At 33.7% G+C, this 14,424-nt stretch overlaps 3 protein-coding genes and 2 long non-coding RNA genes across 5 annotated transcripts; 2 read left to right on the top strand and 3 right to left on the bottom strand.

The window, feature by feature from the left end:
• Positions 1-560: 560 nt before the first annotated feature.
• Positions 561-1,418, bottom strand: LOC149743449 (uncharacterized). Its single transcript, XR_016385837.1, has 3 exons — positions 1,248-1,418; positions 1,130-1,161; positions 561-708 (listed from the first exon to the last, which is right to left on the bottom strand). It is a non-coding gene; the product is annotated as an uncharacterized LOC149743449 (long non-coding RNA).
• A 1,943-nt stretch (positions 1,419-3,361) lies between these two features.
• Positions 3,362-4,252, top strand: LOC149743448 (leucine-rich repeat and calponin homology domain-containing protein 1-like). The gene has a single exon (XM_089886580.1). The coding sequence runs from the start codon at positions 3,432-3,434 to the stop codon at positions 3,918-3,920; it is 489 nt and encodes a 162-aa protein (XP_089742706.1). The 5' UTR covers positions 3,362-3,431; the 3' UTR covers positions 3,921-4,252.
• Positions 4,176-5,044, bottom strand: LOC149743447 (ubiquitin-conjugating enzyme E2 D3-like). The gene has a single exon (XM_089886591.1). It carries the CDS (start codon positions 4,903-4,905, stop codon positions 4,456-4,458), a length of 450 nt encoding a protein of 149 aa, XP_089742717.1. The 5' UTR covers positions 4,906-5,044; the 3' UTR covers positions 4,176-4,455.
• LOC149743446 (kinetochore protein NDC80 homolog) lies at positions 4,504-13,645 on the top strand. Its single transcript, XM_089886468.1, has 17 exons — positions 4,504-4,609; positions 6,166-6,324; positions 6,989-7,101; positions 7,625-7,791; positions 8,049-8,151; positions 8,340-8,390; positions 8,651-8,747; positions 9,021-9,115; positions 9,806-9,910; positions 10,290-10,391; positions 10,661-10,804; positions 11,204-11,362; positions 11,921-12,010; positions 12,145-12,237; positions 12,541-12,671; positions 12,980-13,127; positions 13,470-13,645. Exons 2-17 carry the CDS (start codon positions 6,186-6,188, stop codon positions 13,521-13,523), a joined length of 1,791 nt encoding a protein of 596 aa, XP_089742594.1. The 5' UTR covers positions 4,504-4,609; positions 6,166-6,185; the 3' UTR covers positions 13,524-13,645.
• LOC149743445 (uncharacterized) lies at positions 13,426-14,067 on the bottom strand. The gene is made up of 2 exons (XR_016385839.1): positions 13,929-14,067; positions 13,426-13,598 (listed from the first exon to the last, which is right to left on the bottom strand). It is a non-coding gene; the product is annotated as an uncharacterized LOC149743445 (long non-coding RNA).
• Positions 14,068-14,424: the final 357 nt, after the last annotated feature.

The raw sequence follows: 14,424 nt of genomic DNA, 5'->3' as shown, positions 1-14,424 counted from the left end.
CATTACTTGTATAATGTTCTGTGGAAGTAGCGTCCGCATTACACTGCTACACGAGGCGGTATCGTACCGCTTTAGGCATAAAAAACAAATGACGTAAGGTGTTCACAGACATGTAAAATGCGTGCAACCTTTGAATGGTCAGCACATTTGGTTTTGTGGGGAGGGAGATGGGACAACTTTAGCACTTAATATCCAAATATTCGGATCGTGTTTTAAACAATTAACAACGGTTTGTAGAAGTCGTGAAAGGCGGTTTTATATTTCTTTTAACTTTCTTTGTTCACTACCAAATGGGATGAGAAATAGAATGAAATGTGTCTCATCTTTTCCCATCCTACTACCACAAAGTAACATACATGGAGACTCGTAAGCTGGCACGAGGTGTTAAACCCGTGTGATAACGACTGTCGTTTTCCGGCCACGCGAGGATAAAGTAAGTTACATTCATTCATTCACTATAGTATATTGTTTTAATATGACTGACAACTACATTGACACAAGTTATCGCGACTTATTTATCTGCAGGAATTCAATTAGTATAAAAAACTGTTATACACGAGTTTATTATTTGCATTTATTTTGTATTTATTGCTTAAATGCGAGAAAATTAGTTTCAGTGAACATATTTCTTCTGATTGAGTCACTGAAGCTACATTCCTTTCATCTACATTTCCGGCATATCTTCTTCAGTCGGCATGTCGTTCTCAGCTAAAATAAATTAAATAGTAGGGTGGGGGAAGATGGGACACTTTTAGCACATAATATCCAAATATCCTGATCGTTTTAGCTTGTTTTGTTCTAATAGAAAAGACCGCGTATTCAAGTTTAACGACATCAAAACTATTTTTAGATATATAGAGATTCAGGTTCTATATAATCTGGTATATAAAATCGGAATTTAATTTAACTTAATTATGTTGAAAAGTGGGGTAACTCGTAAGCACAGGAGGATAAAAAAATAGTGCAAAAAATAGACGCCTGACTGCAATGCGGTGTCGCGGTACCGGGCGCACGAAGGACTCAAATGGATTTACAGAGTGATGGGGTAATGGGCCAAATCTGGCCTAAATCCTATGTCCTTGACAAGGACCTAAAGAAATAAATAAAATTAAATACTTGATTCTGTTACCTAATCCCATTTCTTCTTTCGTGTTCTCGCCACTAGGAAAAAATAAGATTTTAGGATTTCTGTTTCGAATGGTGTAGGCTAGGCTATTTAACATTAGTCGCGCACAAATCATATTTACCTTTGTTCGTTCCAGCGACGACGGCGACCATAATAGTAATAGTGACGACGACGACGACGACCCCACCAACTCTCTCCTTGGTCAGCGAAGCAGATGAGCGCGATGAGAAGAACGATGAGAAGCTTTCGATCCATCTTCCAGTTGCTGATCAACTTGTGAAGAACGAAGAAACGAACCTCTATTTATAGGTCACCGATTTCCGTCTATATGATTATCTTCCAAATGAGGAAGTATCATATAGGCAACAAAGTATAAAGATTACTGAGCAACCAAGCACGAATATAAAGTCCGATATTTAATGAGAATTACATTGACCTATATGGGTGGTAGTGTGAATGGGTTCGCGTGAGCAGTTAGTTGACAGTGTTACTTGCCAACTGGGTATTCCAATTGAAATCAACTAAAGAACACAAGAGTATCAGTATACGTAGATTGAAGTGTAAATTTCCCTTCATTAAGTATATAGGAATGTTGTATTATAACGACATATAACGACGTGCTAAATCCAACATTTACAGCTCGTAAAAACATTTGTTTCGGTTCAATTCATACTATACAACTCTAACTAGAACAAAGTTCAATATGTCAGACAAATTATATTTTACTCAAAAGTGACTTATGTGTCTACAAAAAAACAAATATTTTAAGTGGTGTCAAAATAAATATAGTAGGGTGGGGAACGATGGGTCACCTTTAGCACATATGATTAAAACATTCGGATCGTGTTTTAAACAATTAACAACGGTCTATATGAAATTCATGAGCATATACGGTTTATTAATTCTTTAAATGTTCTTTGTATACTTCCAAATTGGACGAGAAATGAAACGAAAAGCTGTCCCGTCTTTCTCCACCCTACTATATGTTCCAAAATTGTAACTATCCAGTTCAGTATTTCTCAACTAATAAACTTTGTGTGTATTTTTTATGTTTATTTTCCATGAGTTATAATATATATATAATTCCCATCGACAGTGGTTAGACACCCTTTCTCACTGAAGGATAACAATGGTGTTTCAAAAAAATTTCTTTAGACAAAAATCCTTTAATGGAACTGCTAGAACTTCCCGTCTCTTTGAAGCGGACATCCACATTTCGAAGGAACATTTGATCCAAAACGGGATAGAACAACGAGGAACGGTACCATCATAAGAGTAAGACTAACTATTCATCAGAAATAGTTCGAGGGCCCGTTGAGGCGTCCTGGATAAAGAAGCCAACAATTTCTTGCAACAACTCATTGGCGTCAAATCGTTGCGGGAAGTTTTCTTTGATCGACATTTGCTTCCAGAACGTTGCGGGAAGTAGATATTCTAACTTGATTGACATGTGTACCCAGTACTAAGCTTCTTAAGCTTTCTATGAAGATTATTCGAACCAGGGAGTTATCTCAATTGAAGCTAGTGTATTGTTTCATCATGATTGGCAACTGCATTGATACAAGTTAACGCGAGTGTATACGAAGCGCCTTTTTACCAATTTTAAAACAATTTATGATATACTTTTATTGAAAAAATGCGTTGTAAATACGTTTTTTTCAATTGTGGAGCACGCTGTAATATACAGGTCGCAGAAAGTTTTGGGAGATTTAAAGGAGTCGCAAACTGCTCTACTAAGTTGTCTTTAAAACTAAAACCTAAAAAACACCAAATCAAACATCGCACCCTTAGTAGTAAATGGTTAGATCTAATATTTCTGCATAAAACTAACCTATACATATTTTTTCATTGAATAAGATAAATGATTAAATATCCCCACCTACCGACAGAAATTAGTTCCCTTAATGGTAACAGCCCGTTTGCGCAACAACAGCTGGCACTATTCTCTAAAAAATAAAATTTACAAAATTGCCAGCAGATAATATTGCGATTTAATTGTTGTTATGAAGTTCATTTCTTGCTGTTATTAACAAGCTGAACCAAATTAAGTACAAACTATACCGTTAATGTATTACATAATCCGAACTCAGGAAGGTTCTTTACTGGTTCTAAATTGTCCGCCTTTATACTGTATATGCTTTATTTTGTAACTTGCCACATTAGTGTTTGTCGTAGCATTTTTTAAACTACCTTCGTATCCAGGTAAAGTGACCAGTTATTTGCTTCATATTTAAACTATTGACAATATTGAAAATTTGCAGACTTGTTAATTTTTATTGGTAGTTTATATAATTTTTAAAATCTTATGGCAGAAGAAGCAGCAGCTGTGGCATCAAGATGCCAAGAAGCGCAGGACACTGGTGTTTTGAATTTATCAGCTTGTGGCTTGATGGAGGTGCCAACTACTGCTTTATATTTATTTCTTAAGGATGTAGAAGTAACTAAAATAGACTTGTCGGACAATCAATTAAAACGAATACCGCCGAAATTGTTAAGTACCTTTCCCAAAGTTCAGACACTTATTGTGAAGAATAATCTGCTGACTTCGTTACCCAAACAATTAGTAGATCTTCAGTGTTTAACAAAGATTGATATTTCAATGAACAAGTTAACTGCAATTCCAACATTACCTTCATCATCTGTATATGTTGACTTATCGAAAAATGAAATAACAGAAATAGGAGAAGAAGAAATAGAGATTATAAGTAGTTCAAAAGAATTTATTCTGGTTGGTAACCAATTGGATAACCTATCGAAAACAAAGATTGAACACCTAAATCATGTTCGTGTCTAACAACCCCAAACCTTTTGTGATGCATGCTAGATAATTTAAATTTCATACACTTTAATTGTTATTCATATTGAGCTTTGGATTGTTTGTTATCATGTGGAAGTGCATATTGTCATTATCTAATAATTATAACACTAAAAAAGTAGTTTTTTTAAATATATATAATATAATATAAAACCATATATTTTATATCTGATTTAAATTATAAAAAAAATATGACTCGTTTTTTAATGTTCACAAAATTGTAGTACATTTGAATCAGTTAGAATTTTTTTTATTTGTTTTCACACAAAATTAAAGATTGTATTTGTTAAATACATGTTGCATTGCACTTATTAATGCATATGCTTTTCCGTATTTTTAATAATTATATTTAAACAATCATGTTTTAAAAACATTTTAAAATCATAACTTACAGTTAGAGCAGTACGAGTGATTTTCTCTCTCAAAATGAGTTAAAACTTATTCATTCAATAGTAACAAAATATATAATTGACTAATAATGTATATAAATGTAAGCATAGTATAGCCACAAACGTTATGTTTGTGCATACTTTGCCGTCCATGCGGCAGCTACCGATTTAAATTCTGGTCGATTGTTTTTATATAAATTTGCGATTGCTGGGACGAGCGGGTCGTCTGGATTTGGCTCGGCAAGCAGTGACGAAATTGATAGCAGAACCTTCAGTAGGGTAAGTGCCGGCGACCACTGGCCCTTCAAAATATCTAGGCATATATCGCCGTTTGAGGTAATGTTGGGATGATATATCTTGGTAGTGAATTTCACTTTCGGGGGTTTAAAGGGATAATCCGTTGGAAATTCAACAGTAAGATTAAAGATGCCGTTTTCGTATGGCGTACCATTTGGACCAATTATCTTAGCTTCCCAGCGGTACAAGTTATCACCGATAGGCCCTGCGGAACAGTTTGCTGTACTTTCTGCGTTTTTCATTTCCGCAGCTTCCTTGTTCAGTCGCTTAGCGGCCATGCCGTTAACTTTTCGGAACTCCAGTTCTTTGTATTGCTCTCTTCCTAATAATAAAGTATAGGCCTGCCCAGATCAACTGTACGTTATGAGATACCTTAACAATGAAACAATATATCTGGCTACAAATGTTTGCTTGAAGCTTTGTATTTAACAAAGATAGTTGTTGTGAACAATTCTTGGTTCAATTGACGCGTATCCGCTTAACTGTATGACGTCACACACAGTTTATGCGTCACGATGAGTTAATGCTTACTGTGTATCTCAGCTGTTTCAGATCGGCTTCGTGACGCATAAGCTTGCCAGTGTTAACAATATTACGTAATTCCCATAACCTATATATGCACCGTACAATGAAGAAACACATGAAACAGCGGTAGGCCGGTGGTCCTAAATGTGTCCGTTGGTGTTTATTGTTATCGTATGGTGTATGCCTATCGTTCCCTTAAGCTTTTTTTATGATATGATTGGTATTAACACTTAATGCCAACGGTGTCGCATTTTCAAAAATCTTTGTATGTGCAAAGGCGCGATATATTAGTATGGGAGAAGATGGGACATATTTTTATTTTTTTTCCCTTCCCATTTGGTAGTAAACAAAGAACATTCTATATATTCAATGTGTCCCGTCTTACCCCACAGTTCTATGGTTCAATCGTAACAAATAAAAGCAACTCTATTATATATACATCAACAAAGCAAGAATCCTGGCAAGAATGAAACAACATTGCTTAAATGTTCGTTGTCCTATAAAGTTCTACAACTTTGATTTTTAACACATACGGCAAATTTGAAAGAGTGCGCTGCTTAGCTATCCAACCAAAAACCCTCTATTTTCTTTACAAATTAAGGTAAATATATTTAGAATTGGTCCAGCAACTGTTTAAATTGACTGTTTGGAAACAATTTTAAATTTGAACAAAAATTAAACAACTTTATGTCATTTGGATGTATTGCATCTCTCCTTCAACTTTACGCGCCAAAACTAGAGTTTTTATTTATCAATACATTTATAATTATATGCAATATGTTTAATCTTAAATTAATTTAAATTAAATGTGTTACATTTTCGGCCGATAATTTCTAATTTGTATTGTAGTAAATAAGTTTTTGGCTTAATTTGCTGCACCTCCAAGCATATGTGTATTTATACGAGAGTGAAAAAGTGGAGTTTTTTCTTAAATATACTTTTAAGCCGGTTTGCGCCAATCTAATTACTAAATATTTGTTCTGTTTTTTTTATATATTTCTTCATATTTTTAGTCTTGACTTAAAGGTCTATCATGAATCGTCCACAAAGGAAACTATCTGTAAGTGGTCGGCCTTCTTACCAAGGTGGATCCGGTCAAAGTTCACTCAAACGTTCAAGTGCTGCTACTCCATTAATGAGATCAAGTTTAAAGCGACAACCATTATCTGCAGGTATGTTATTGTAACGAATCTTTATTTAATTAGCAACCTTATTCAACTTATTCAAATAGAATCATCATTAAACACACAATAATATAAACTAAAAGACGTATTCAGACAGCATAACATAATAGGAGTAAAACTGAAACACTATTAAACGCTAAACTACACAACTACTTGCTGCACAAGGAGTAGAACTGAAACACTAACCGGTAAACTGCAGCATGAGAGAAAAGAACCGAATACAAGGAATGCGTTAAAACGTGCGGCACCGAAAACACGTAACTAATAATTAGGCGAGTACTGGAACAAAGGAATGCGAGACCAGAACTAAGGACCATAACAAAGAATCTAGCGTAACAGAACAGGGGAATAAATAATATGGGTTTATAAACACGTTAATCGTCACATTATGAATGAAACTTGCTTTACTTTTATTTTGGGGCAGAAAACAACAGTTGTTATAACACGCATGTTCTTCTTAGAATCTTTAATTTGTGGCAAGCATTTCCCTTTAATTTGTGGCATTAAGTAAGCCTAGATTTTTAGACAACAGATTTTTTTTTGATAGCCTGCTAATTTAGTTACAACCATTAAAAAGCAAAGTATGTACATTTCCAAATATTGTTAAGAATTTTGACACTAATTGGGTTTATTTTACTCGCTTATATTTCAGTGAAGGGCAACCAGAGATCCTCGTATGTGAACACTGATCACCAGATTATCAAAGACACTCGCCCACTCTCCGATAAATCTTACATGAAAAAATGTGTTTTTGATCTTATTCATGTAAATAGGCTATTAAGTATTTATCTATATATATATTAAAATTTTTTTTTTTTCTGTTAAGTCTTGCAAGCAATAAAATAAAAATTGCATACATAAAAATGTAATTGCATTGCATACATACATATATATATATATATGTATAGCGGCTTACTGATCTTGCATTAGAAACAAGTTTTTTTGCTTGATGCTGCTATGATTCTGGGCGTGTGTGTTTTTGGCATCTTGGTATAAAATGAATCTTAATGTAACTTTTTTCTTTTCATACACCGTTACTATGCGTGCTTGTTGTCTTAATTGTCAGCCATAAAAACAATAAGCAGTTGCAAGGTGTATTAAATAAGACACTCATGTTATATAAATATTTATATATTAACCAATTAACCATTGTTGCCCTGGCAAGAATTTGATATTAACCCCTCATAAATCATAATAGAGTTTTTTGCCACTATAATTCTTGTCCTACTTTCCTTTATTTAATTTCCTATCAATATATTGAATTCTAACAACCTTTAATAATTTTCAGCTTTTAAATGACTTGCATTATCCGACCTCATTATCACCAAAAATGTTGAATCCACCAACTAATCGTGAATATCAAAGAATTTTTGAATTTCTTGCAATAACTTTGGCGGGGAATTTCCGAATAATTAAACCAGATGAAGACATGATGAGATTTGTTAAAGCTTGTGGGTAAGATCTTGTAAAACTCTCTATTCTGTATGGGTGAGGTCCTTCAGAACTGGATATTTGGGCCAGATTTGGCCCATTACCTTAACACCCTTGTGCGTTCAAAAGTCACGTGCATCGCGACAGTGAGGCCCCCTAGTCATGTTCCGACTCAAGGGTCTTGACCAAGTTTTGATTCTTGTTTCGTATACTCCATCTGTGGACTTCTACTTTCCTCTAATATTTTTTGTAGTTTGTTGGCAATTTTGTATCTGTTACAGATACCCGTATTCTTTGTCCAAAAGTACGTTGAACAATGTGGGACCAATGAGCTCGTGGCCTCATGCACTTGGTGTACTGATGTGGCTTGCAAACCAAATTAAGGTGATGTTTCTGAAAATAAAACACTTTTTTATTTGTTGTCTGTCCAAAAATTTTATGTGTTGTCTGTTTTTTAGATTTTTTAATTTAAAAAAAAATTAATTTTATTTAATAACATTGTGTTTTTAAAATTTTTTTTTCTTGACTTTGTTACTCCAAGAGCACGAAATAATACTTTGGTCCCTAATTAGATTGCACCAGATTTATGGACTGAAGAAGAAATGTTAGAACCCAAGCAACATGTAAGTCATATCTTCACATTTACTGTTATAATTGCATCGCTTAAAGGCCAATGCTACAATACAAACTCAAATTATGGACAGCAAATGGAATAGTTTTAATTTAAATTGATTTAACCCATAAACATATAAATGTATAGATACATTTTGGGGTGTTAAAGTTAAAGGATAGATCTTCTCTATTTGTATGTGTTTCTTTTTAATTAAAATTTTTAAAGGAATTGTTTCCTATAGGTTTGTTGATAAAATAAATTTTTTGACAGGTGCAACAGCAATTTTTCCATTCTGTTTATAATGAGTTTATGTCTGGAAATGACGGACCATTTACTGAAACCGAGAATGAAGCCAGAAGAATGCTGGGTTTGATATATGGGATCAGTAGCCAGAGGGTTTTAGAACTCTCAATCCCCCTTCTTTTTAATTTGATTTTTTTAGACCGAAACCCCTTCGCATATTTTTTACACCCCCTTTGAGAAAATGTTGTTTTTATTTAAAAAAGTAAAAAAAAAAAAAAAATTAGGTTAAACTTTTTATTGTTTTGACTGAAAATCCCCTCTTATATTTTTTTCTGGCTGCGTCGCTGTATGTATGTGATATTTAAACAAATATTTGCGTTATATTGGATTTTTCCAGGAGAAATAAATAAGGATACTTTAAGTGAAGTTCAATCTCTTGAAACAAAATTTGAGAATCTGAGTGCAACTGCTTTGAAGAATGAAGAAGAAAAAGTTGGTTTTTGAATAATTTTCTCAACTAAATCTATTTTTTTAAACAAAATATGAAAATGCATTACTGGTATAAATTAAACAAATTGGTACTCCTGAAGTAACTGCATCAATTGCATCAATCAAAGGTTAAATGGCTAAGCTGTTAATATGATCGAAGGCATTAAAGTGTTACTATTCTTAAAGCGGAACTGAAGTCAAATTTTATAGTTGGTGCAGATAGTGAGGTATACGTTATTTGTGCAAATATAAGTGACAATAACTAAGAAACAATAGCTTTTTAAACAAAAATAGAGTTGTATATTCAACTGTACAACTACTATCTGTGCCCCAAGGATAAAATTTGACTTCAGTTCAAGGGTAGTAATACCTTCAAGCATTCGGCAATATTGACTATTTACCTCATATTTACTTTGGGTATTAATGCTTTCTTTAATGTTTTCATTAATTTTTTACCAGTAATACATTTCACATTATATTTATAATAACTAAATTTTTGATAACCAGCTGCTGCTATTTTTATTATAGTGAAAATTGATCAAAATTTTAATTTGCCCGCCAAAGATTTTGAATTTTTACACTATTTTTTACCTAATTTGTAAAATGTACTGTGTAAATCAGCATGTCACCTGCAAACGTCTATAGGTTTAAGTTTTACTATTTTTTTAAAACTTTTTGTTAAATAATTGACAGGCGTCAAACATCAAACTTTTTGAACAAATATCTACAAAAAGACAAAACATTGAAAAGATGGAAAAATATTTTGATGACATCGACAAATATAACTCGGATAAGCAGGTCAGTTTTAATTTGTGTAAAACAAAGTAAATATGTTTTTCTTGGCACAGCTTGTTAGCAAGCCTGCCTCCAACCCAGGGGTTATGGATTCAAGGCGCGTCGCTGCCACCATTGTGGGCGTTTGTGTTTTTGAGCAAGTTACTTAACGGCAACTGCTACAACCCAGTGGTCACTAATGTGTTGTATAAATTGTCATCAATCACAATATGAAATACAAACAAACAAACACTGACTCACAAAGTTATACACGTGGTAACTCGTAAGCGGGCACGAGGTGTATGAGACAGAATGCTCGTATTATACTGACTGTTGTTGCCTGCCTTTGCAAGGATAAATAAGTTTCATTCATTCGTATATAAAGAAGACTTTTACTTCTTAGGCTCGAACTTTAGAGTTTAACGAACTAACTGCTAGCAAGGATGGAGAAGGAAATGATTTAAGACTTAAAATATTGGATCTTGAAACAGAAGTGGCGGGGCAGGTAAGAAAATATTATTTACTACATGAGCCTTGAAATTTACTGGTAAAGAGGCAGCTCCTTGAGCAACTGAAAGCATTGTGAACAGTGGCCCAGCCAGAAAAAAAGGTGGGGGGGGGTCAATCAACATTAACAAAATTTGGGGGGGTGTTTAATCTACAAAAATTTAAAAGAGGTCATGACCCTGGAAACCCCCTGACTGAGCCCCTGATTTCGAAGAATATTATTTTTATAAAGGAATTAAAAATTAAAAGGAATTTGTTTTGTCATAGGAGATGAGCAAAGACGATGTTTATCAACATAAAGTGAAGAATGAACAACTTAAAGGATCTGTGATATCAACTGCTGAACGAATTGAAACTTTAAAGAAAACCGGTTGGGAATTGGAAATAGAAACAGCAAAGGCTTTGACTGCTGTAAGTTTCCTAATACAGTTTACTTTATTACTAGAGCCGTGGCACAATGGTGTAAATACCTGTCCCTAAACTAGAGGTTATGGGTTCAAGGCTTGTCGCTGCTACCATTGTGGGCGTTTGTGGCAAGACACTTGTGTTTTGGGCAAACAACAATTGTTCCAACCTAGTGGTCACTAATGGGTTGTTCAGATCGTCAGTCATATATAAAGACAACAAAATAAAAAAATCACCTAATATTAGCACTCAACAAACACAAAACTCGTAAACGACACAACTTTTATGAAACAGAACACCAGTGTGGCTGTGTTATAATGACTGTCCTTGCCCCTCCACGCGGGGGTAAATGAGTTACATTCAATCGTTCTGATAGAAAAGTTAAAATAATATAATTGTGTTTAGATGAATGATCGCGTCAATGTTCAAAACAATTCAATGCAAAAGTTGTGGTCAGCAGTCGCAAGAAGGTTGGAATTAAATGAAGCCGTGAAACCTCCAGCTTTATTATCGGGAGCACTTGGATTTGAAGGGAACAGAAGCAAACAAATTGATTCTGTACAAGTGAGATAGAATTAGCATGGACTAGTTTACATATCATCGCTGCTACCATTGTTGGCATATGTGTCCTTGGACAAGACATTTAGTGGCAATTGCTCCAACCCAGTGGTTACTAATGGTTTTTTTAATTGTCAGCCATACAGAAAAAAACATTCCAAAGTAACGGTAACTCGTAAGTTGGCACGTGGTGTATGAAACAGAACATTGGTGTTGTAACGAGTGTTGTTCTCCGGCCACGAGTGGATAAATGAAGTTACATTTAATACATTCACATTAGAGTAATGGTGCAAAAACATAGGACAATGCATAAAACAAAAACACAAGTGAAACAGAGAGCCACAACAGCACCCATACTGACTCTACTTTTCCTTTTTTGGACAAAAAGGTGTAGGATCCTCTCCATTATCTGCTAACTGTGACAATCAACCACTAACCCTTAACACCCCCATAGGCCCACAACTGCCCCTTAAATGCAAACCTTTAACATAATAAGAGTCTAATTGTAACTTAACATAGGATTCTTTACTGGTGCTAAAAAATCCTTGTTCTTTATTTTTTCAGCCTTTTATGATGGATTTAAATGAACGTTTGTTAGCTCACCAACGTAAACTAAACCAAGAGCTTAATGATGCTACAAATCGTAGATTGCAGGTAAGAATCTTAAATTTGGGATTTATTTGAATTAAATTTTCATTAAACATTGTTAATTGTACCTTTCTTTTTTTAAAACATCCTTTTTTATATTTTTTCCGGCTGTGTCACTGAGTATAAGTATTATTTTGTAGGAACGAGAAATGATACAAGACGTTCAAAAGTCGATTAATATTCTTGAAACTGCAGCTGATCAAGTTCGTGCTGAGATCCAAAATTTCGAGGAGGTAAGTTTAATAAATATATGATGCTTGCATACAAACTACCAAGTATCCAGCGCCATGGCTCATTGATTATGGTGTTTGCTATATAACCTGCATGTAGACATGTAGTGTTCTGCATGATCAGCTTTTTGACTAAACAGGAACCTATTTAGTATTTTTGTACGTCGTACGCCTTTCTTCTTGTTGACTTCTTAGTTGGTGCCTGACTTTACGTTAAAGCTTAGCACTCGACAAGCACCAGCTTTTATGACTCTGGAACATTCCTATTTGTTAGTTTAATGTTAAAAGTTTGTTTAATTTGTGCAGGAGAGAACAAAGAAAGTGGGAACATTAAGGAGTGAAACGGATAAAGAAAAAACAAAAAAATGTCAGTTTATTGCAATGAACACTGAATCTGTGGAGGAACTTGAAAAACAAGTTGAATTGCTTCAGAATGAGTAAGTTGCATATTTTATTGTAAGTATCCTCTGTTTTACAGTTGTTATCATTTACTCTTACTATTAGTAAAACAGGAATCATATTATTAATTTACAATCGGTCAGATTGGGAAATCCCTTTTTGTTTAAATCTGTAAATAAATTATGGATTTAAGCGAGAACACACTGTTTTAGGATAGTGTTATCAATAAACTTCGTATTCCAAATAATTGAACTGCTTGTTTCCTTAATATATGAATTAAAGTATTAAACCCTCTCGTTTTATAAATTTCCTTGTGGGTTTTACTTATGTTTACCTGTAAATGCAGAAACTTGAAGCAAGGAAAAAGTTTTAGCAAACAAAAGGAAGATGCTATAACTGAAATTAAAGAGTTGGTCGCACAATTGAAGGAATTTAAGATAAAATGCAACGAGGAGATTGAAAAGTTTTATGAAAATATCATTCAACAAAATAAGGTATAATTTTAACCAGTTTTATCAACATGACAATTCAAAGTAGAAATGTAATGAACATTTTTGAATTGTCGTTGTGTAGCTCATAATAATATAAAATCTTTTATTTGTCTCTTTGACCACGGTAGCGAAGATTAAAACATATTTTTTAAAATATTAAAGACGAGATATAGCTTCAGAACACGCTTACCGTTTAAACATGTTTTTTTTAATTGGTAGAAAGAAGTGCTTTTATGAAGTGTGTCTCACACGATTGGTATCATTTTTTATGTAAATATTAAACTGCAGAGTACGCTATTAGTTTTATTGTCGCTAGTTTCTTTCCTAATTTTAGTTTGTTTTTAGAACTTCGCCGACAACATGAATGAAGTCGCCAGGAGTCTTCCTACCGTTGATTGAACTTTTTTGCTTTCTTTTTAATTTCATTTCATTCTGTTTCCATCTAATTGTACATAGTATTTTCTATCAGTCTCTCTGGTAAAAGAAAAAATGTTGTACAATAAAGGTAGAATATTGTTTTCCATTTGTGTAAGTGCTTTTTAGCTTTCAAACTTATACTGAGTTTATATATTTTTTAAAACATTTCCTAAATATTCCCATGTTTTTAATACTTGAGCCGTAAGTTTAAGTTTTAGGTAAACTTATAAAAATATTTTTCTGAACCAAGTTTAGTTGCAGTATCAATTTTTTGCTAAAAAATTATATTAATCTCGTACCGCAAAGTTAGTGTGTGAAGAAGTTTTTAACTGATCAACTAAAAAATTGTAATTGTATTCTATGCGAGTGAGGTTATTATTTAAGTACCTGTGATTTTGGCCAGGTTTGGTCCATTACCCAAACACCCAGTAGGCCTAAGCTTTATAAAGTCGTACATCTGCAAGTTGCAACACAATCGCCGACTCCATCCGGAAAAAGATTTAAATAAACGGGTTTAGCATTAGTTCAGTTAAATGTGTTTAAAATACGTGCCCAATTTTCTCTTCTAATGTTTTTACCACGGTTGACAGAGCAAGCAGGGGAATCCCCGTTAATCGATAAGAAGCTTTATTATTATCTCTGCGTTAGTTAGTCCGGCTTGATTTTTGAGTCTGTCATTATAAAATGAAAGCAGTAGTTTTAATAAGGCGCAAAAGATAGCGTTGTTTAATAAGTTCCTCAGGACTTACAAATACAGTTTACAATATAAAGTTGCGAATTGTCCCGCTGAATGTTGTATTTTAGCAAGCTAAGCAAAATGCGTGAATAAGTTGACGTTGGATTTGTTGCAAATATAATGTATTCTGTTTGTTATTCGTATGTT

Source organism: Ciona robusta, chromosome 1 (assembly GCF_009617815.1).
Source record: "Ciona robusta chromosome 1, ASM961781v2".
In the NCBI taxonomy this organism is placed as follows: Eukaryota; Metazoa; Chordata; class Ascidiacea; order Phlebobranchia; family Cionidae; genus Ciona; species Ciona robusta.
This window is presented reverse-complemented; position numbering and strand designations above follow the sequence as displayed.